The sequence below is a fragment of the Mycteria americana genome, chromosome 2 (assembly GCF_035582795.1).
Source record: "Mycteria americana isolate JAX WOST 10 ecotype Jacksonville Zoo and Gardens chromosome 2, USCA_MyAme_1.0, whole genome shotgun sequence".
In the NCBI taxonomy this organism is placed as follows: Eukaryota; Metazoa; Chordata; class Aves; order Ciconiiformes; family Ciconiidae; genus Mycteria; species Mycteria americana.
Genome location: NC_134366.1, coordinates 56881554 through 56906452, shown reverse-complemented (window position 1 = coordinate 56906452; position 24899 = coordinate 56881554). Strand labels below are relative to the sequence as shown.

The 24899-nt window shown below is 34.3% G+C and overlaps 1 protein-coding gene across 15 annotated transcripts in view; it reads right to left on the bottom strand.

The window, feature by feature from the left end:
- The window catches only part of LRRFIP2 (LRR binding FLII interacting protein 2), a 60553-nt gene that overhangs the window by 22218 nt on the left and 13436 nt on the right, over nucleotides 1–24899 (bottom strand). For 6 of the 15 annotated variants that reach the window (XM_075493550.1, XM_075493552.1, XM_075493549.1 and 3 more), the window contains exon 3: nucleotides 17492–17578. In XM_075493550.1, the coding sequence (XP_075349665.1) occupies nucleotides 17492–17578 (87 nt within the window). Of the gene's footprint in view, nucleotides 1–1112; nucleotides 1221–4007; nucleotides 4062–4162; nucleotides 4211–5671; nucleotides 5717–5801; nucleotides 5850–6616; nucleotides 6692–8151; nucleotides 8218–9175; nucleotides 9218–11212; nucleotides 11279–13048; nucleotides 13103–15958; nucleotides 16010–17491; nucleotides 17579–24899 lie in introns of all 15 variants that reach the window. The other 9 variants (XM_075493539.1, XM_075493545.1, XM_075493548.1 and 6 more) reach the window with 7 other exon arrangements.

Below are 24899 nucleotides of genomic sequence, written 5' to 3'. Positions count from 1 at the left end.
TAAATGCAGAATCACAGAAACAGTGGCTGTAAGGGTACTCTAGCAGTCACCCAGTCCAGCCTCTCTTCCAAGGCAGAACTGCTGCTAACAGTCCAGGTTAGCTGTGGCTTTATCTAGCTAACTCTTACCAGCTCCTGAGGATGGAGGTGCTCCAGCCTTGCCATAATCTGTCTGAGTGCAACACTAACCTCCTTCTGGAGCTCCTTGCAGTGGCTCGTCTGAATCTCCCAAGCTGCAGTGTGAGGCTGCTGCCCCTTGTTGCACTGCTTGGCATGGGTACGAAGAGTTTGGCTCTTACCTAATCAAGCAGTTGCGGGCTGCTGATCACCACGTAGCATCCCCTTTGCCCAACTAAATAAGCCCAGTTCTCTCAACCTCTTCTCCTACTGCATGTGCTAACACTGGCTGTTATTTCAAAGACTGCCTAAGAACAGAAATTTCCCTATTTTTTCCACTATTAAACACAAAAATTTTGACTGCAAGTAACAAGAGCTTCTATAACTGATAGCAGGAATAAAGAGAAGGCAGCTAGGTTTGTTGTAAACAATGTTCAGACTAAAGGGATGCATAAGAAAACCATCATAATTTTCCTGTAACATGCTCTATTGACTTGGGATTCACTGCAAGAGCATAGCCAACAATGGGTGCTCCAGTAATGGATCTTGCAAAATCTCATCCTGGATGACTGAACACTAAAACGCACTAACAAGGGCACAGTTTTAAGTATTTATTTTTGTCACTAAACCAAGTAGTAGTATTACAAAACCACACAAGACCTAGACATTGTTAATTTCGGCAAGAAAAAAACCCAACATTTTACATTTAAGAGATGCTTAAGCTTATCACACACACAAAGTGTGAAGTGTTAACACATCACATGCTTCTAGCAACAGGCCAGATGCGCTTTAAAATAAAGTGGCATGCTTTTTAAAAATTCAGACTCCAGGCATTTTTATACCAAAAAACCAGCCCCAACCCCTCAACAAACCTATCTGGCATTAAATAACTCTGAATGCTTTTACAGTATTTACTCTTTCAGAGTATGAAAAGAAAATCCATGGTTAGTAAGTTTTCTGTATTCACCACAGTATAACAACAAGCATTACACTCACACTATTCAAACCTTGGACGTCGTCTGCATCGGAAACAATGCTTCCCCTGCGGTTGGAACGACTAAAATAGTCAGCAGCAGTTTCGCTTTGATCAGAAAAATCAGAGGACTTCAAAAGATAAGGAGAAAGGTGAAAGAGGACTGAAGATGATACCGCAGAATGAACAGAAGTTCATTTAAAAAGAACAAACAGGAAATCCTAATTTAAGTCTCCATTACTGCAATTTATTCTAGCTTTCTAGCTTTCTAACAGCTGTAAAGTCTTAATTACTCTTTTAGGGTTTTGCCATTTTAAATGTGTCTACATGAATAAAATGTGTGCCACTGATATTAATACTTTAGTCAGCATATGCATTGTTTTTAAACACTCTCTTCACGTTTATTATTCTTACAGTTTACAGTATCTAAAAGTAATGAACATTTATTATTAATTTTCCTCATTTGGAGTAATATTAAAAAAATACAATCAGAGATACAAAAGGGTTTAGTACTAATATAGTGCCAAACAAGCTACAAAAATTACCTTTTTTTAAAAAAGGTTTGTAGATCATAAAACCAGATTATATAATCAGAATTTGATAAATAAAAGTTATTATTTTTCCTCTACAAATGGCGTCTTTTCTTCAAATCAAACACAATCCCAACACTACTAATTATAAATATGATCTGGGCTTCCTCTCATTCATAATTTTAAGAGGGCTTACAATGGAAGACAAGCTTACTCCCCAAAGCTATATGTCAGACAGGCACCTGTAAAGGTGAGGAAAAAATGCTAATGCTACACATTACTGGTAAAAAAGGCACAATATGTCTAACCACACGACAGTCATTACAATGCCATGGGAATTCAAGTGAAATATTTAACTGAGAAAACATTATGCACATTAAACATAGTATGTAATGAGAAGAGTAGGTTTACCAGAAGTGTTGTATTGATAACATTCTACTTCAAAAGGCAGAAAGTTACTACGAACATTATATTTAGTTTTAAAAATGATTATATGAAAGAAAAAACTTTAAATGAACAGTTTGAAAATATATTGTCCTTATTCCATTTTCACTTGTAAAACATAATTCTTAATTTCTTTGTACTTGAGGTACATGATCACTCATGTAGCCTCATCTTATTCCGACTAAAAGACAGTGAGATTTTTTTATGCAAATGTGACCAGTTACATATAAAACAGTTTGCTGATGAACACCTGTCTTGGATTATGCATGGTTAGGACTACAGAATTTGTATTTTTTGTCACTGCTTGGTTATGTTCTATTTCTCTGACAAAGAATTTTCCAGCTATAACTACATCTGCATTTTAAATAATATCTTTATTTTTTAAAAAATAAATACATTTTCACAGTCAAAAAGTTGGCTAAACTTTCTAATTTCACTTGCATTTCACAAAGTATAAAGATGCTGAACAGAATTCTCCTTGTATGAATTATGCTTACAGCAAAAGAACAAACAACTCAAGGGCTACAAACATAATCTATGACAACACTGCATTCTTTCATTCACAACGAACTTATCTTTGCTGTTGAAAAGTCCATACATCTGATAAACCTTACTGTTCCTCCTTCTACACCTTTTGCACTTCTAGTATCTTTCTCAACAGGTTTATCAAACTTGATACAGTTTACAATGGAGATGCACCATACAGGTTTTTCACCAGTGTTTTCTACTGTTTCCATCTTCTCTCCTAGTTTCTCTTTCGATTTCCAGTGAGTACTGAGCTGACTTCCAATCCACTACCCAGAGTGAAACCAAACTATTAACCACAGAAACAGTAGAAAGTGAAAGTTAAGTTATGAATAAGATTTTTACTTCGTCTGCTCAATACCCTTTTCAGAATTACTTCATTAAACAAATACTTTGAACTATTAAACATTCACTAGTGTGAGTGAATGGTACCTTGACATTATTGGCATCACATATACATACTGAGATCTGAGAGAGATATATATTCCTATATATATGTAAAGTATATACTGTTAAGAAATGAATCTTAATGTTAAGAGAAACTATGGAGACAAGTAGTATTTTCACAGTTCAAGAAACTTTAGAGATGGATGCTAATACCTCTTAGGTTTTGGAACTTCATAAAGCAACAGCAAAATTGCCTTCTTCCTACACCCTCAAAAATTGACTCTGACATCTTTTGTAGCTAAAAACATCCAGTCTATGACAAATCTGTTTTTATTTTTAGTCTCTATAACATTGTTAAGAATATGTGAACAATGAAAACAGGACAGAACATTTCAATTTCACCTATACCAGAACACTGATCTACTTTTTTGTGTAGCATGACAAATGAGCAGCTGTACCAATGAAACTAAGACATTCTGCAGCAGAAACAGGGTAGAACTATTTAAAATCACTTTGTAGCACGAAAAGCCATCTTTGGAATGACCCTTTTAACACAATACAGATCCAGCAACAAATTTCTCTCATTTTTAATACTGGTTACCATAAAAATGAGCTAGCTACTTCTTACCGCATGATATAACAAAGTTTGCATTAGTCCTCTTCCTGAAAAGAAAGACTTTTTCACGTGTATTGTAGAAACAGCTTCACATGCCTGCCCAGCTATGACATAAGGTGGTAACTCCAACAACGTACTATACTCCAGTTTCCAATTGCTTCCAATTATATACATTACAAACACGTAAAAGATGTTTAGAAAAGCAAATTCCTTGTTGCTTCTACACTTCACTGTCTTCCTGCTAAAACTTTACATCTTGCTAAAAAGCACATTTTTGACAAGTTACATTTTTTTGATGTGGAATTGAAAAATTGAGTCTCTGTGTTGGTCAGTAAAATGATCCCCAGTGTAAATGCTCATAATTATTGTGCGTTAGTATCAAAGCATTAAGCAAATCATGCAAGAGGAACGCTCACCACAGGACTACTTCGAACTGAGCTTGCTCTTGAAGAATAACTGTATTCAGATGGCTAAAGAGAAGTTATGAAGGAAATTTTCACAATTATCATAGATTTTTGTCTCCAGAAAACCAAGATAATGAAAGAAACAATCAAAAGCCTATTACACTTACAGTGCGAGAACTATATGAGCTATGTAATCCATCACCACACAAAGATGCCTGAGAAAGAGGGAATGAAATACCATTTATATTCAGTCTCAGAAATAATTATGCCACACTCTTATACACTTTAATTCTTATGCACTGCAATGTACTCCATCTTAACCCATCTATGCATTTTCCACAGTTAACATTATACTTTTTGAAAGGACAATTTTTAAATATTTCCAGCAGCATTTCCTCCTACTATTAGGGATGTCTATTTCCAAATATAAATTTAAGAATTTCCTTGAAAAATAAGCAAATAGTTTAAAAAGAATATAAAATCTTAACTATTCTCAGAAGAAAATTAAATTAAATATTTAAATTGCAATTTGGTTTTCACTGTTCTGAAGCCTTCAGAAGTTTTAATCCACCCTGGGAACTGAAGCTATATTGTATACTTATCAGTTTTACCTTGTGCTCACCCATGCAGGTTTTCCTGAAGGAGAATGTGTTACAGTTGGACTCAAAGGTTGATTTTAAAGGTCTTTTCCAACCTAAATGATTCTATGATTCTAAGGTGCAAGGCTGAAATCTATTTATGCAGTGGATAATAAAAGCAGCTCTGAGCTGCTCTGCTGCACAAAAAAAAAAAAAAAAAAATTGGTCTCATGCTGCTTTCCCCCTACCTATGAAAGGATCTCTAGTAGAAATTAGAATTCTATGTGTATTAGAATTATATCTAATAGCAGTCATCATGGTCTCGTTCTCTCACTGGATCTTCTAACATTTTCTCAAGAATATGCACAAAGCCAAAAAAAGTAAATTATCTCTGCAATCCAAGTGCAGAACAAGACCTCACTAACTACATTAAAATATTGCATAAGAATACTTGACAACTTTCTACATAGGCTTAGCATGTCTCTAAATGGCAGTATAAGTTGGATTTGAACTACTGTAGCAGCAAAAGGCATAAAGTTTCAGGCATGCATGTCACTTTTTAAAGACAACAGCTTTTTGTAGACCTATCTTAGCCATTCTTATGGCACTTCTAGCTACTTTTTATTTTGTAAAGATGTAGATTAGGTTTTCATCCTATTACATTTTTGTATGATTATTAAATTTAAATACGGCATCTTATTTGAAAGTATTTAAAGTGTATTTACCACAAATTTCTGTAGTCTCCTAACAATGATTTTTCCATTCAAACGCTTAGCTTAATTTCTTTAAATATTTTTTTTAGTATTATACATGCAGTTGTTATTTATTATGCTTGGATTAACTTGGTCTAACCCCAGTGTTCCTCAACATCATTGTTGTATTCATAAATTTATGCTTGTCTGTAAAAAGATCAGTAAAACAGCAACTACTAAAGAGGCAATTTAACAATGTTAAAAACATTAAACCGAATGTCTCTACAAAATGACACACAAGCTGCAGCTTTATTTAAAAATATGAAAAAATGCACATGTAATACTGTCAAGCCTCATGGCCATACAATACAAATTTAAGGCAACCATGCAAATGGTGCTTACGAACCAAACTGATACTTCTTATCAAACCAGTGTTTACAGAAGGAGACACCTATGAAGAAAAGTGTAATTTTATATTTCTGAGGGGCATTCAAACATCTAAAGATGAACAAGATATTATTTTACATTGTACTAACCCTGTAACTCCTAGTTGTTGCCACTGGATCACTGTATAGAGAAGACGACTGTAGTGTGAAGAATAGAAAGAGTCAGAAACACTTTCTGCATATATTAAATTTTTTTATCTCTTGCTCTATATTCCCCCAAAGTTCTAAAAGATTGAAATACTAGATTTTAAGTCTATAAGACACAGGAACTTTAAGAAAAGTGTGGATAAACATTCCAAGAAAGCCCATTATCTTTGAAATCATAATCTAAAACATTAATTGAAGCAATCTAGTATTTTTATCAGAAGATTTGTAGAAGAGAATGATAAGAAATTAAGTAGTTTTCAGAAGACACATCAATTTCCTCTAGCTACTTATTTAAACCTGACCATGACAGTAGCTGCAGGTACTGGAAGATTCTACCCATCTCACAACAGACCATTGATTTATCATTTATATTACCGTAGAAGAAAGTAGTACATTGGCGCTAAACTTAAGACTTTTTGTTGTCGTTTTTTTACAAACAGAATTTTGAAAAAGCAAGTGTCATAGCTGCTAGGTGTTTTCTTTATAACATACAGCAATCATGAAACAGAAGCTATTTTAAATTTAAAACTCCACATATGCAGAACACAGTAACTCACATTATCCACTCATTTTATAAAAGGCAACACTTAAAAGCGAGAAATACAATTGTAACTACTATTAGCTGTAATAATTTGCAGTGTTATAGAAGGAAATTATAAAAGGAAAGAGAAAAGTTTGCTTCTTATAGCATAAATAAGCAAAACCAAATGCATGTATTTTATGTACATTAAAAATGAGTATAGGAAGACGAGACAGACCCGAGTATGGTAGGAAGGAACTGGTTTACTATATCTAAGGCTGCTATAATTTCTTTGATCATAGTAAATTCCACTCTGTCGGGGGAAAAAAGAAAAGAGAAAACAAAGGTCACATCTGTAGATCTTGTAAATAAAAGTTCTATCTCAACATTGCCCAAATGTTCCCAAGCTTAGCACTTGTACAGAACGTTGTAAAAATTTTCTCTATGGTTAGCTCAAAATCCGTGTAACTTTCTGAAGCAAGTAAAGTGCGTAAAACCCCAAACCTACTTATGTACTCTGTATGTCAGCATTATCTGTATTTTAATGTCCTGCCCAACCAAAGGAGTAAATAGTTTTGGTTTTTCTCCCTAATAAATAAGAAAACCCTGAAAAGTTTATCTAAACCATGACAAGTGAAATAAAAATGAAATAAATGAAAAACATATTTGACAAAACTTGCTAATAATTAGTACAATGATTTGCTTGATCTTTTTTTTCCATTAGATACCATCTTGGATCAGAGCATTTGGGGAGAGACAAGGACAGAAATTCCTAAGAATTTAATAGGGGATGGACGTTTATGTGATCAGCATTAGTCTGTACCCTACCGCTGTTCTTCACACCAAGTGCACATGCTGAAAGCCTAGCAATTATACTTTGGCTTATTTCTGTTGTTTAACACTTCCTACACAGATTGGATATATATGCATATGTGAGGAAAAGTTTGATACACACATATAACAGAAGGAAAAACAGAGATGAAGATGTGGCAAAAAGTAGTGTTTTCAGAAAGTAGCGCCTTCTACCTCAATAGGCCATAGGAGGCAGAAGGATTCATATTACTCATTTAAGAACTGAGGGAACAGGAAAACAGCACCTCAAAAGCGCACAGAGAAATGCTGTAATACAAATAATTATAAGTAAATACAAAAATTCTTTCAGCCTTGTCTCACAGGTGTCCACTGCTGCTCTAACTCCCCCAACCCTGACGCAACTGCTATTTCATCAGTGCCAAAACCCTCTGAAAAAATTACACCAAAAATATTTAATTTCTTGGCACTGTATTCACATGTTACACACTGAACTTTCTAGAATAGTTTTTGGAAGATCACAATAATCCACATGCCTTTCTCAACAGTTCAGTAGGTTAACAGCAAGGTTTATGGTAAATTCAATCTGCTTTACATCTACGTGTAAAATATATCTAACTGATAGGGAACAAAGTGTAAATAATAGAACACGTATCTCCATCCTGACTGAATAAACTTTAATGCAGAAAAGTGCCACTTTTAAATATTTCCTAGAGCCTTCCACAGGCCTCCAACAGAACACGATTTCTATTCAACTGATTCCATTCATGGGATTACACTGCCATGAGCACAGTTTCAAACACTCAACTTCACGTCAGAATTTGGTCAATACTAGAGGTTTCTTTTTTTCCTGAAAACGTTTATGCATATGTCAGCAACCTAATAAATTTATCCATAACTGTATTAGTATGTAACTCTACACAGTTAGTATATTTATAATAAATATTATAGTAGAAAACTAACCAATAAATCTTTATGGGAATAAGCAGCTTTCTTCTTTGAACTATGAGATTCACTGTAAGCATGACTCTAAGAATAAAATTTAGAAAATTAGTACCACTATATAACAGCATCTTCAATCTTAAAATATAAAGGAGTCAAACATAAGGATTTAAGATACTTATCACCTACAACGGAAACACCACAGAAAAGTCTAACTACATGATTAGAATAACAGGCCATACTTCTACCACTGTGTAAAAAAAATGAAACTATAGCCAACCTTATCTCTGATTCACACAGACTTGGCTTAAGCCAGAGTTCACATTTCACAAAAAATGTAAAACCAATAAATAAACTAAAAAAGCTTAACATCACAGATTATTTTAAGCACTATATTGTGTTTGCCTATCTGTAGCTAATTCAGATAAGACTGCCGTTTAAACAAATTCAGCTTTTTAAGCTGCTTGCATATTCCTCTTAGTGGTACTTGGTGCTTTTCTTTGCCTAAGGAGACACACACAAATCTTACTTGGTCTAATACCAATGACAATGTGATGCACGCTACTATCGCTTCATAACAAGAAGAAAGAATTTTTTTTTAAGTAAAGGTATACCAACCACCTGCTTTTTCCCAGGACTGAAGTAATTTTCCATTAGATTAAATTAAAGTTTCTATACAGAAATGGAGAACACAGATACATGCATACACACACTTTTTAAAAAAAAGTATGGTCTTCTAAGTCTAATCTATATGTCACTTCACTATGAAGTTTAGAAATAACAGAGAAATACTAAAAAGTGCTTACTGTAAGATAGCTGTCTGTAATATGTGATTTCATTAGATTTTCTCCTAGAGAAAGTTTATACATGCATTCTACAGAAAGTGTTAGAATCACACTGCTATTCTAGGTCTGAAAGTGTGATAGTACAAAGTTATGTATTTTTTTTAAATCAATAATTTAGAGTAGCAAGTTAGTGCCATTACACCTTAAAAACAAAGCACAAAAGCAGTCTTCACTCAAAGACGTGCAAAGTGTTAACCTACAGGGACCAAGTATCTTGTAGATCTATCCATAGCACTGTCATACTGAAGTAGAAGAAAATGAAATTAAAATCATGAAGTTACCAGATGTAAAAATTAGCTTTCTTTACGAAGAATGACTAAAACCACTTAAAAGTAAATTACAAGAAACCATATTCTACTAACTATGAAAATTTACACATGAAGGAATGCCACTTATCCAATCTAAAGGGCATTCTGAGGCTGGAACACTTTTTAATAAAAACTCCCCCCCCCCCCCCCCCCCCCGCCCCCAGCATCCCAATTTCTGAAAAGTGAGATAATTTTGGACAGCAGTAGGTTATGTGAAATATTTCATGTGGTTTTGATAACAGAATTTTAAATAATTAAGCAAAAGTATCATACGGTAGATTGTATTAAACTGAGACAGTATTTGTTAGGTTATGAGATAAAAGGCTCATCTCCACACAGGCAAAGGAGCCCAGAGGACCATCAGTCAGCCCTGCTGTCGAGGTGTGAAACCCATCACGATGCAGGGCTCTACAGGGCACCTTACAGACTGAGAGAGGATACTGCCTACAGGGCATGGAAGACATTACGGGATGCAGGGGAACAGCATCTTGGGATCAGGGGAGGAATCAAAGGTGGGGAAAGGGAGGGATAAAGGTGTTTTCAGAAGGAGCAAGTGTGTGAAAAAGGAGGAATAGTGGGATGAAAGGGCCACCTATGTGCAAAGAGACTGCTCGTCTACCAGATTTGGCAACTCTTAACAATACTTACGAAAACAGCTTTGTAATAATAGCTTAGCCAGTGTCCCCATGTTTCTTGTCAGTCAACAAGGGCAAAATTTGTGGAGGTTATATTTTTTTTTTTTTAAGATACCAATCTTAAATTTTCAAAGCAAGCTTGTTTTTTCCAGTTCATTTAAAATTTCATAGGTATAACTTATTCCAAATGTAGGTAATGCACAATCCAAAATGTTACTTAGTATCATCCACAATTTTCTTGAAAAACAAAACAGAAATTGAAGGTAGTTTGAGAACATTACACTATATACTAATAGCATGCTAGAGCACTACCCACTGTAATTTTCAACATAAGAACTACTGAGAGGATTACAAGAACAGTAATTTCTTCCTGTCTATTGATATGTCTGAAAACTCCTTCTAGAGATCAAATTAAAACAAAAAAATCCTTGGGTTTAGATTTTATATTTGTTTATAAATTAATATAGGCCAGTTTTAGTTCATATTATTTTCATATTATCTCAATAGTTTCAATATATCCAATATTCCTATTATATTAAATAATAATTTAATATTCTTAATGTAATTTGCAGACTATGGTACCTTTTTGTGTTGCTAAAAGCATTACCATACAGGACCCATAGGACACTGTACCAGTTTTAACCAACTTAACTTTTTTTTTTTTTTAAACATTTTTTATCTTTAATTATTACCTACAGATAAGCAACCTTGCTATCAGGGAATGGAGACCGATCACTCAGATAATCATTATCATCACAACACTTAACTTACACCTTTACTTAACTATTAACAGCTTAACAGTCCACTAACAAGTATTTAAGTTGCCTAAACTAGGAATATCACAAAATATACAGAAATACGCATTTCTGAAAAAGTACAATTTGTGTTCGTATTCCAGCCTTGACTATAGGACTAACATCACAACATAATTGAGAAAAAAAAGGTTTCCTGCCATAACTTTTAGCAACATCTTTGTACCTCTCACTGTTGATGCACAACCTTTGCCACTTTATTTTACTTCTCTTTTGGGGACATTTGAAGAGACTGGAGAGACTGAAGAATTCCCTTCAAACTTGAAGTTATTGTCAAGACAGAACACTTACCACTTAACACTTTCTTTGAGCCCTCAAACTTGCTATCACAAAGTGTTTGATGACATCAATCATTGCAGCAGTCCAATTAATACTGTTTTCTATAAAGAAGCATGCTTTCACCAAACTACTGCTTTGGTAAGTAGACACAGAAAACATTATAATGTGAACACATCAAAGCATGCTCATTCCAGGCTACACACCACAAGATCTCTCCTTCTAGAGGTACTTGCTCTGCTCCTGTGAGACCCACTGACATCCAAAGAACTCTTAAGAATGAAATTGTAAAAATATATCAATATATAAAATAATTCGAAAAAGCTGTAATGATAACTGTTAACCTTCACTGAAAGGCACAAAATAACTGAGACAGTCAAAGAAATTCTGGGTAAGCCCCCCCCCCCCCGCCGCCAAATGAGCTCAGCTTTCTACTGAATTCAAGCCCTATTCTTTAGTCAAGGATAAATTACTTAATCTACATCTTAGCATATTTTGTATGTTAACCAAGGCAAGAGCAGATCTGAACAAACCTGTACCAGCTCACAAGTTATAAGTATTGCCACATAGCATATTTTACATGCTTCTTCTGTAAACCATTTACTGTTTGCAAAGTAGTCAGCACTACCCGATTTAAACAATTTAGTAAAAATATCTGTGCGATAAATTGCAGAGACACTTAACACCAGGACTTGCAAGACGTTATACGAAATTCAGTTAATCAAAGATTACATTTAATTGCTGAAACCTCTTAGTAAGTGACAATCACTTTTTTTTTTTTTTGAAGTCACACAAAGAAACAGCTTATTCCACCTTTCAAAGTAAACAAAACCAACCCTTTTATTTTAGTAATTTTTCCCTCTCCTGGCCAGATCAATGACCAGCTGATTTCTAGGCAGACCTAAAAACAGATGTATATCCTAAAGAGGATATAGGAGAGCCTATACAATACAATAAATACTTCTAACAGCAGTCTTCGGGACACCTTGCATCATCCAGGTGAGTCTTTGCCACTAATGAATAATACATCCCACATTCTCAAAGAAATAATACCTTGCATCATTCCAAACTCTTCTTCAAATTGTATCCTAATGTACTACTACTTTTTCTTCCATATAGAAACACTTCCATTATAGAAACACAATAATACTTAAAGTGCAAGAAAAGACACAACAATGAGTAGACGACTATCAGCATCAGTTTAGAATGAAAGCCCAAGTTACAAATCAGTATTACTCATCTTCAGTAAGTGGCATTAATTCAGGATGACTGAGTCAGCAGTAGTATTTACTTTATTTAATAAAAATTTGCCTGTTTGCAGAATTTCTGCAAAAATGACAAGAAATTTTATTTTCCCATTAGACTTATCTAAACTAGACCAGTGTTTGATCATTAATACAATTCACATCTGACCACAAGATTTGATGTGTAGTAGTAATCATAAGACAATTGACAACTTATGTAGGAATCTTAATACTCTACCATTTCAAGACAAGCCAATTAATTCTTACTAGTCAGAAATATCTGAAGCCTAAGTGAGGACAATTACTCAGCTTTTTTAAAAAAGAAATAAATCATATTAGTCTGAAATAACACTAAAAGATGACACTTAAAACTTGTCATTAAATAGATATTATTCCAAATAATTGATTGTTGAACTACATGTATTTCCAAACAGTTTCCAAACACCTACTCAATTATTTTCAGCAATGAAAATATACTGTAAATAAATACATGTAGAATAGGAAAAAAAGCATGAGGTATTTACAGTAAAAACATAGTCACAGAATTAAAATGTGACAATTGAGATTCTTTTTAAATGCAAAGATTGAAATACAAACTACCTTGTTGACACTGATGGAAATAAAATACCAGATGAACTTTAACATTATACGCGACTTAAAATACTGACTCTAAAACTGCTAATACTTGGAAGACTTAAAGCATCATCTGCTCCCTAAGAAAATGAAACCAAAATCCAAACTTTTTTTTTTTAAAAAAGCCATGATGGAAAGGGAAAAGTATACAGTTTGAACACAAACCAAATATGAATGTCGACTGGACCGGTGAGAATACCTGGCCCTCTCTGAATCTTCCTGAGAAAGAAGAAATGCAGAGTTATTTCACAGGAAAAAAAAAAAAAAGAAAATGACAAAGTAAAAGCAAGCAAAGGTGCACACCATGCTGTTAGTACTTTTAATGCTACATATTATTTTGAATAATCCACTGTGGCAAGTGAACTCATACAAGTCAGAAGAACTGTAATTTCACCTGATTTGGGTAAGTATGCCAACAAACTACTTCAGTAGATGTAAATAAGGAGGGTTAATATAATTAATAATTAGTATTCAGTAGTCAATCTTTCTTCTGATTTCTACTGTATTAATGCAGAAAAAAGTATAAGATTTTTCAAATTAAGAAATTAAAGTAAAAATAAAAAACCTAAAAGCTTTACAAGTACCTTAGTAAGAAATTTACTACATAATTACTACAGTCAGACTGTGAACATTTTACAAAGTTATTTTAGCCCTAATAGAGATGATCATTCTCAGTTTCCTCATGCATATTTCAGATTTTCTCCTCTATTATAGGAACAAAGCTTCTTAAGCAAATTGATCAATTATAAGTTCTACAGATAGTTCTGCTCTACAATGACAGTGAAAATAATAAACCCAACTTATACAGTTTGGGGGAGGACAAACTCGCTAAGGCACCTTAATATCTTTTGTTCTGTTGAAAGATCAGGGAACGTTCATTTTGGCTCACACAAAGGAATATATGAGAAGCAGGAGGACAAAAATACAACTAATTTAAAATTAAACATTAAAATGCTTCATGTGCCATAAGCTTCTCAAATTTTTAGTTATAGTAGGTAAGCATGTTAAGAATAAGCTTAATTTTAAGCTATCCCATTTGAAGGCTACAACAGCGCTCTAAAACTAGGAGTTCTTCCTTAAATGGACTCACTTTCTACAGTTTTCAATATGTCAAAGTAGTCTAAAAATTGTAAGCCAGTTATCTTTAGAGTTAAAAGTTCACCCTCCAGATCATAGATGGCTAAAATCTAAAGCTAGCTTTCATATTCCTTATGGTCACGTGGTTATTTTCTACATTATCACTGGATAAATTAACTTGTTTAATATTATTTTGTGACTATTCAAGAGACCAGTTAATACTCTGCAAGAAAATAATTTCCCAAAGAGGTGAAAAAAAAAAAAAGGATCATTTAATAACAACATTTTAGTCTTCCTCTCCATAGCACCTACTCTGATGTTTAAAATGAACACGTATGCTATATAACTTTTCAATGCATTATAGTCAGATCACTGCCAATTTTAAATATACTTTGTGCCTGTGGTCTAAATGGACAAATATCTGTTAAATAACATTTGCAGCTTGCATGCAGACAGGTTGCTATTTATATAAGATCCCTCTTCATTGACAGTATAACACCCCAGCTAATAATATGCTCCTGTAATGCAAAACTTTAGCTTCTGATACAATTTTCTGTACGTTTCTGTAGGTAATTTACTTAGGGTAACAAGTCTCTTCCTGACACGCAATCAGAAAATAGAAAGCCAGCGTTAAGCGTTCAGCATATTCAGGTCAAAGGATAAAGTACTACAGTACGTATTGCAAACAGATAACTGCTGCTGGTAGCTATCAAGCTTGATTTCTAAGAATTTAAGTTTGAAATATGGGCTTTATCCAAGACAGAGGTTAGGTCTCCCAATCCAGGAAAGGAGTGCACATCTGCTCAGAAACCTCCTGCAGCAGATGTGCCTCTTATGACTGCAAAAAAAAGTTGGCATTCAATTAAGTGGCATTAATTTCAAAGTGAGATTGCTCACAAATGCAATCTGTGTTCCACAGTTTGGAAACCCTTGCCCTCCAGCAAAAAAAACATTCAGATGTGCATTCCACCAAGAGATAACAGAAACCTACGTTGTTCTTTATAAGTGACATGAGAACTAATATACACACAAATGTCAGCCAGGCAAAGAGGCAATGTAAAGTCAGCACAACTTTTGCAAATAAAATTCTAATGAAAGTTCTAGGATCTCTAACAGAAGTGCTGATTAACTGACATGGTAGTTTTAACTATTTGAAAGCATGGTTAGCCTCAGCATGTATTACTTAAATCTTCTTGATTCAAAACATTCACACAGTGAACACTTCCCTAAAAACATAGAAAGAAACTCACATCTCCCATGTGCCTTTCTAAGAGGCACATGAAGTTTGTGAAAGGAACTCTCTAAACAAACATCACAGCGAGTTAGTCTAAATTGAACAGCAACTATCTCAGATTGTAACTCAACTATCTCTACTCCTTCCTACTTAGTGGATTTAATCTAAATAAATGAACAGTCAAATATTGTATCATTATTAATTGAAAGCGAGAGGCAAGTGGTAAAAGGATGCAAGTGATGCATGGGATGTTTTTTGGGGTTTGGGTTTTTGTTTTTTAAATCTTTTACAATTAGTTTTTATAAGTCATAGAAGTGACTTAATCATCACTGAAAAGACCAGCATTTGCCACATTGCTCAAAGAGGAAACAAATAAATGCAATTCTGCTAAGAAAAAAAAAAAAAAAGTAAAAAACCCAAACCCCAGAAATCAACTGAAATAAAAACATTTACTACTGAAAAGATGTTTACCTAGATTGAAACTAATGTAATTTCATTTTGAATAGATTCATGCCTTTGAGCCAACACACAGTAGAAACAAAAACCATTTCATTTTAAGAAAAGCATCTCATTTCATAGTTTGTCTTTTGCTGCCATAAAGCGCCCTGCATATCCACATCCACATATAGTTTTATATGTAATTGTTTTCAGTAATAAAACACTTTGAAATGACACACAGCAAACCATTAGTAAATTACTTCCTCCAAATCCTATGTTAGTTCTCCAAGTGGCAAAAACATGCACAACAGGTGGTTTTAGCCTACCATCCATTTCTGGATATGAGCCCATTTTCTATCATATGAATGCTGAGAAAACTACAAAATGCAAAGACAAAAATAAACAAACCATTTACAATATAGATTAGTCACCACACAAGACTGGATTCCTAAATTAAAAATTTGGAAAAACCTAAGGTAATTGCCATATAATCTTCAGTATAGTATCAGATACCTACAGCAGTTAGAAAACTCAAAGTATGAAACAATGAGAAACATATAAAATTGAGGCAAAAACATGTTTTTTAAATTGTACTTATTATTACCACAGCAAAAAAACCCCAAACATCAGCATTTACATGGATTTGAATGTAATCATGATTGAGAATATATTCTCAATCTTTTGCATGCTATGTCAAAATCCGACTCAAATGCAATAACCGTGAAATAATCAGACTGCTGAAAAATTAGTTTCTTGATTTTTTTGCTCAAGAAACGCAAACGTTTTTTTAGGAGAAATGTGTGGAGCAACACACAACTGTATGTGTAAATATCCCGATTCTATTATTTTTTTTTTAAATAAAGATCTTGACAACAGGTATTTATTGTGAACACTGTTAGTATAATCCATATGGGAAGAAATTGACTGAAAACTGCATATCCAAAGTCACATATCCAAATTATCCAGTTACTAAGTATATTATACATACATTAAAAATAGAGCAAAATAATTATCTCTACTTTTTTGTAGTTGTTTATCCTATACATTAGGCAGTGTACATTTTGGGTACAGTGGTGTTTATTATTTATGCTGTGCTGCCAGTTACCCATATTTACATGGACTTTTTGCACAGCAGCAACAAGCAAAGAAACTGCCACATGCGTTAAGTAATTCTTCTTATAAAAGCACAAAAGTCACTAGCTGACTCAGCCACAAATCTAGCAATTCAAATCCAGACAATATTAAACTTCACATTACAAGTTGAAAACTATTCCTCTCTACACAAAATTATTTATGCAAGCCTGAGTTCTGGATATTGTCATTATGTTCTCTTCTGCTCATTTAAAATCAAATAAGCAGTAATAAGAAAGCCTCAGCCCTTTAAATATCTAAACATAAACATTTAGACTAATCTTTGTCCAATTTTGATTGCTAGCATTGAATTTACTACATTTGTTAAAAGGTAAAACATCCAAGCATCTGATTTTGCCTGTAAAGCTAGAATTTAAAATGTTTTATTTTTCATTTGAAAGCAAGAGTGCTAATAGCCTATTTTGTATAGCAGATTTTTTCCACAATAGGAGCGTAACTATTAAGGAAGTTCAAAATGAATGTTCAGATTAATATTTTGTGCGGTGCTATCCACAGGTAAATACAAAGCAAGTTATCCTTTTAGATATATAACCTAAGCAGAAAGAGGAAGGTATGGGGGGAGAGAGAGAAGCTAACAGTTGCCTGACGCTGAAAATACTAGCACGCTGCTGAATTACACTGAAAGATAAAATCTGATGCAAGTACAGAAATAAAATAATTAAGAATTTTAGTAAAGGTTTGCAATAATTCCTTATGATTTATACTACCTCTTTTTGCTGCCGCTCCAGCTCTCTCATACGTATATCTCTTGCTTCTGCTCGAGCTGCCCGTTTGGCTGCAAGCCTGGCTTCTGCCTACAAACATATTGAAAATACTGGAAGTTAAAAATCACATTTTTTTTATAATGGTTTGAGTACTCAATTTAATAATCTCTTCACAAAAACATATTAAGATTCTAACATCACAACACATAAGTAGTATAAGAAATCGGAGTTCTCAGAATTAAATTTCAGAAAGGATATATACCTCAGTCTTTACAGATCTCATTACTAGTCAAAAGAATTACATGTTGATAGGAGAACCGAGTTCAGAAATATTACTGTCACTAAATCTGAAAATTCATGTCTTGCAGACTTTAACAGGACTTTGCCTACGTATAGTATTTAAACAGGCATGTATGCAGCTGCAGAATCTTTGGCCACAGAAAGATATTAAAACAAGAAAGAAAGAATCAAAACAAAGATATTAGACCACTATTGTTCATGTCATATTTAAAGGCTCTGCTATCATTTGGAATTATTTCAAAAAAGCAAGCATCACTTAGAAGTCAAATTACTTCAAATAGCAATCATAAAATCAAAGCTATCACTGGACAAAATGTAAGAATGAAATATAACGTAATGTAACAAAGAAATATAAGGTTACGGTTCCTCAAGAACTAACTTAAACATTCACCATCACCAAAAAGGTACTTCCCTACCTTTCCATTCAAGCCCTTATACTTTATACTCCCAAAACATTCCTTGGGCACAGCTCCAGCACTCAGAATCTGCTGTAAGCCAATTTAACTACCATAGCAGAAAGTTAACAACAATAACAGAAAGTAGTTTTCTGAGTTTTCTGCTGCGTTAGTGAAATGAATTAACTTGTACAAGGATCTTATGAACACCAGACCCAACAAAAGGGACGGACAGGACAAACAGTAGCAAGACCTCCCCCTTTTCAGTGGCAAAAAGCTGTTACATCTCCTGCATTGCTTGTGAAACCTGGTTATTGGCAGATACAACTATATGTTTTCTCCACTTTCTATCCAGCCTCAACCAAGAAACACATTTCTTGTGAGAAGAAACACATTGTGTTTCAGACTCTAAATGCTACCTCAAATTTAACCATTTAATTAGTTACGAGGCAATAATTTTTGACAAAGCTAATAGTTGATGAAGACAAGCTCAATTTTTTCATGTTTGAATAATGCGTTGATGAAAATTTTCTCTTAAATTCTTGAAATATTAAACTACTGAAGACAGGTTTTCCTCAAAAAATTCCAGTTGTCTATCTAATGTTAATTAAAAACTTATGAGAAACACCAGCAGCCAAAAATTCAGAACTTCTAACATCCAAAACATTAAATTTTATAGAACTTTTTAAAAATGTAAAATTCAACAGGATTTTGCCTTTGGTTAAGGATAGGGTTTTTTTCTGCTTTTACCCCTATCACAGCATAGGTGTATGTAAAATATTAGAAACCTGTAACATTCATGACAATTGCAAATAACCATCTTTTACTGTGCTTCAGGAAAAAGGAAGGGGTATTTAACTCCGAGTTTAACTTTAAATTATGATTAAACTACAGATACAAAAACATCTATCAAATAATGACAAGAAAGAAGGCAAACACATTATAGCTTTATTAAAATAGTTTGAACTTCAAATTACTCCATTAAGACTGTTTTTCTATATTTTGCACACTCAGATGACATGATTCAAAGTCTGTGTCAGCACTCTTGACTGCCACGATGTAACCCTTTTTCAGAGCAGCATAAAGCTACTCTTCTTCCTACCTGATGACAGTACACAAGAAAAGCAAGGGACTTCCCATGCAACAGGAAGTCTTTTCTCACTTGCAGCCCTACTCTGTAATTGTCTGCAATCATAGCTCTGTCCCATGTAAGTTTTCACACAGACGTGTATGCAGCACAGAAAGAGAAAGTACCCAAACAGCTGATATGTCTGGGTTTAGATCTGTCTATAGATAGCAGACATACACATCTAGCCTTTAGATTATGGCAAGGCTTTATTGTTAAAAATATAAAGTTCATTTGTTTACTGATTCACACTAAAAACCAATTCACATTTCACCACTCTCTCCTAGTCCTACAGCTAGAGACCTAACTTTCACATTCCTACAGTAGAGGGGAAACACCATTTCTTCCAATTTACTAAACCCTTGACAAAATACAGGAGAATTCTACAAACAGTTGTCATAAAATGGGTGCCTGAAATTGAAACAAAAAAAAATCTTATCTTTTTAGAGAAATTTTTAGCAAAAAATGATTTAGTATTACATTACTTATTAATCTGAGCAACTAGATTCCTCTAAAAAGTACATAATTTCAAAAAGACAAAGAAGTTGGCAAGTTAACTGAAAGCACAGTTCTTGGGCTTCCTTTACTAAAGGTTAGAGCAAGAGACAAATTGCATTACCATTTGAAAGTCCATCATACCGAGTAATTCTTTATTCTCAGCAGAACTGTTAGAGAGCAGACCTCATGTTAATAGAGCACTCATACAGATCTCAATAACTATGTAATTGAAATTCAAAGTTAACATTAATAAAGAAATAACCATAATTTAAAAGGACATAGTTTTCTTCCTGGGTGCTGCTGTTCACTCTATTGTGTTACTGAAGAAAGCCCATAAAAGTTGTGAAACAGTTTTCCACCAACACTCTTCACAAATTAAATTCTTCAGCTACATTGAAATAAAGCCTTTAAATATCTGCTAAGGGGAATACAGTGCCACAATAGCTTTAGACAGAGAACCGAGTTGAAAAGATTAAGCTGTTTGGACTACAGAAGCAGCACAGAAAGGAAATCTAGACTATCTTTTATTTTTTTGGGGAAAAAAAAAAAAAAAACAACAGCAAAGGACATGCAGTCATCTTATAATGCTTTTCTAATTCAATTAGTATTTGAATGGAAGAGCATTCTAAATACATCACTCTTCCTTGCTCATAGGAGCTTGGGAGTCAGCACAGGTTGCTTTCTACAGCTTGCATTAAACAAATTCCAGTCTTAGAAAACTACAGACTGGCCACTACAGTCTTGATTTCAGTTTCATTGGTCATTATTCTCTATACAGTCTTTAGACCAGACACACATAAATAAAATATATTATTTATGATAAAGATATATTACACTATCATCTAATTGAAGTACAGCTTGTTAAAAAGTGATATAACATACCACATTCCTATTTTCCTGAAGTAGAAATTAAACTGTGGACTGTCCAAGATCGAGCAAATCTGACAACCCAAAAGTTTCTAAAGGGGACTTCCAACTGCTAAAAAGAAATGCGATAGCTGAATTTTCTTAAACACTTCAACTGCAAATAGAAGATGAGATATCCAAACCTGTCAGAGCCATACCAGTACATTACACTGGTGGCTAAAATGGAAATAAATGCTTCATTATATATTCTGGAGGACAAAAAGAAGCCATGAGGTATAGATACAACAATTTTGTATGGAATTTATTCAGAGAAGTGATCAAGAAAGGAAATAGAGGGCTACAGAGAAGATCTTTGTAACAAAAGAGATGGGGTAGAAAAAAAACACAAGGAAGAGGCCCTCAAGACTTTGTTTGGATAGGAAAAAAGGATTAATTTATAAAAGATTAATTAATAACTAAATCTGGGGGGTTTTGTTTTGTTTTGGGTTTTTTTTGTTGTTTTTGTTTGTTTTGTTTGTTTGTTTTTTAATATGAACACACTCATACTAGTCCTTAACTTTTGCCTCCTACCCTAAGGACAAATATGTGATTTTAAACCAAGTGCCATATTTGCATTTCTTTGGGTATTAGCTCTGCTCTGAGTAACAAAACAAAGCCATCTGTTAACTTCCAAGTTCTGGAATTCTTCATTTCAAAATAGGTACCAAAAAGCAGTACATGCAAAAATAAAAGTAATGTTTCCTTGCACCTGCATAAACAGCATTTCATTCTAAAAGAATATGATGATTCTGGCTGTTTGCAAGCAGTTAAGCTACCACCTTGAAGCAGTACTCTATTTGATTAGGTTATTTTATTGCAGATGTTTAGTAAACATATGGGTAGCAAGAGAATGTTCTTCCATTACAGGCGACATGGTCAATTTCCTCATTTTCACCTAAAACCCAATTACTAACAACTACTTACAGTAATTTAGAAAACCACCTCTGCTTATTCCATTTTCTGCCTTTTTTTTTTTTTTAAATACATATTCTGCCACAATCTTTTGAAAACCTTTCAAACCATTTTACCTCAACTTTCAAGGATAACATGTAGCTCTTCAGTTAAATCCAAGATATTTTTGACAAGAAAGAAAGGAGAAAGGGAAAAAGACCAGATTTTAATTTGAATGCCTTAGTAAAGACTGAGTCTGGAGTCTCTCCTTTCTGATGTGTTTTGTCTTAGTCTCTTCACAGCAATGATCAAGTTCTTCACCAAGATAAGAAGCATACCAGTACATAAAATTGAAATGATAGAAGCTTCCTGCCATGTTGAGCAAGAAGCATAACATCTGTCTCCACAGTGTAGACAGGCATCTTTCTCCTTCCCCTTGCTTGCAAGAAGGGATTCACTAGAAAGCAATAGTATTTTGATTTTAATTTTCATACTGTAGAGAAGGTGATTCATTAATTAGCTCAGATTCAGCATAAAAGCTTCTTAAGGATAAAATATAGGCTATACTAAAATGCTATTCACCTCTGAAAAAATATGAATGCTTTTCATTGAAAAATTAGAATTATTTTGTCATCATGGGCTGCAACACGTATAACTCATTTCTCTGTCAAGGGAGATGCAGCGTTTACAATCCTGCATTTTCCAAGGCAGGAGGCCCGGGCAAGGAAGGTTCTCCTTCCTCCACCAGATGGCAGCGGTGAGGGCGCCGGCTACCCCGGCCGCAGGGCGTTTGATGGCACACCAGGACATTCTGCCAGCTCCGGCAAAGCATCAGGGCAAGCATTTTGAAGTGTTCACCATATTCTTAATACATTACTACACACTGCCATATAAACTTTATTTCATCGTTTCTTATTAAGTGAACATGCATTATTTCTCCCTTCTGTTGCTCATTTCTTCTGTATTCTCATTTTCATGCCTTTTACCTTCCTCATCACCTTACTGTCTCATGGAGCCAAGGCAACACCATCACTCATATGCCAAATGTATTTCTTATGTCTCCTCAGAAATATCTTCCTTCCCCTTATTTCCAATATGCCTACTCTCTCCAGTTGCCTACAAAGCAAAGACTATAAACAACAAAATCTTAAGGTCTGCACGACTTAAAGGTTTAGAATTATTTATTTCTGATGTCTCTTACTCTTTTCCCATTTATTACAAAGATCCATATATAGATTAGAAAATCTCTAGAATACCTATTGCCTATAAAATATCCTTAACCACTATTAAAAACAACAGCAAACAAATTTTGAATTAATACTAAAGTAGAAATAGCTGATTTAAAAATTTTTAAGCGATCTTTTATTAAAACATAAATTCAAAAATCATCTAGCATCTACAAAGACAATCTTTGTATGAGGGTGGGCTTCTCTGGGGTTTTGTCTGTTTTCTTAAGAAAAGCTGAAGCTGTATGCAGAGAGAAACATGTACTGAACTTTGAATAGATTCAATATGACAAAGACTATGTTAACTGTTCTTAAATTCATGATATAGCCTTCAAACATTTTAAAATACTGAACTCTTGGCTTTTTCTACCCTGGCAATTAAGTAACATGACATTTTTACCAAAGTAAGAACAACTGCACTCTACCCAAAGTTTGAGCAACTGCAGAGTCAATTTTAAATCCAAATGAATCTATCTTCTCTCCCATGAGAAAACACCTCATAAGGGTTTCCAGGCTCCTGCTATACAATGAAAACAGAGTCACAAGAACAGTTTCTGAAAAAATACACACAAGATGCTACAAGGAGGAAATAGTGAACAGTGATGCAATCGTTGTCCACGAGCTCTAGTTCTTTCTCATCTAGAGTTATTCTGCCTTAAAGAATGGAAGGGTTGCTGAAGCAAGCATGGAAAGAAAGGATATAAAAGGTAAATCCTGATTGTCCCTTCAAACTGCTGCTTATTGGGTTGAGGCTGGTGAGGTGACAAGAATCAGACTCTTCTCACTTTCTGGCATGATGTTCACTGTATCTGAGCTTGAACTGAAGTCAGCGTAAGAACGCAGAAGTGACTGAAACAGCTGCTCTTGCATGTAAGGCTGGTCTTGGAGAAAGACGTCTCAAGTAATCATAAGAGATGCCTGGTGACAACAGGTTACTGCTGAATATTTAAAACGAACACAACAACTTGTCTGTAAATTACAAAGACAAGTGAAGCAGTGATGCAGATGTCAGCTGAAGATACTCTGTCCACAAAACAGCTTTGTAAGCAGAGAATCTCCACAAGACCACAGGGAAAACAGATCTTGAGATCGTATCAGCTGTATCCAGTGCAGACTGTGAACATAACCTTGAGAATATGAATTTCAATTTTTATTTATTTAGTTATTTGTTAAACAAAAAGGATTCCTGCATAAGAACCTAATCTGGACAGGAGCCTGAAGTCACACTAGACAATCCCTAGCTGTTATCTGGAAAGGCAGAACTTTCCACAAGACAGAAGAAACTGTCTTCCACACTAGCTGGCTTATATTCTTTGCCAATGTGAGAAAGCTAACAGCTTCAGAATCCATTACAACAGCTAGAGAAGGAACCAGAACATGGTATAAAGGAACTCTTCATATTTTCAGGAGATAGGCATTTTTTAATTTTTTTTTTTAAATAAGATATTAGCTGACTTCAAATCAACCTTGATATAATCAGAAGACATTTGCCAACTACTTTAATGTAGCTAGGTGCATTTACACTCAGAGTTCCTTTTCTCCTTGAAGGAAATACCTGGATAATATAACCTACCACCTGTTTCTACAGCTTTTGAAACAAACATGAGAAACTGGTAATCCTCCCTGTTGTACCAAGGTAAGACTTCCGAACTGGTCAACTGCACCCAATCTCACTTAAAACACTAAGTAATATGAAGAGTGCATTGATTCCAGAAAAGGATGCATAGATCCCTGTCCCTGAATATGCATATCACCTTTACTCTTCCTCAGTTTCAAGGAGCACAAGGAATTAAATGCCAGGAAGGATAACACACAACAGAATACAAAGTAGGTCCCAAAGAAGGAGGTCTGGTAACTCAGAAGTTCTTGGAATAAGGCAATAATTCACTCCAATGTTGATGTTTTAGCACACTTGTGCCTTGTTTAGTGCAGAGGCATTGCAGAAGAGCTTGTCTCAATGCAAACCTCCCACAGCAAAGAAACGATAAGGAAAGAACTCTATGTAACAGTGCTAGTGCTACAAGAAGTGAAAGGGAGGAGACAACCAACACAGGAAAAGTTTTCAGATG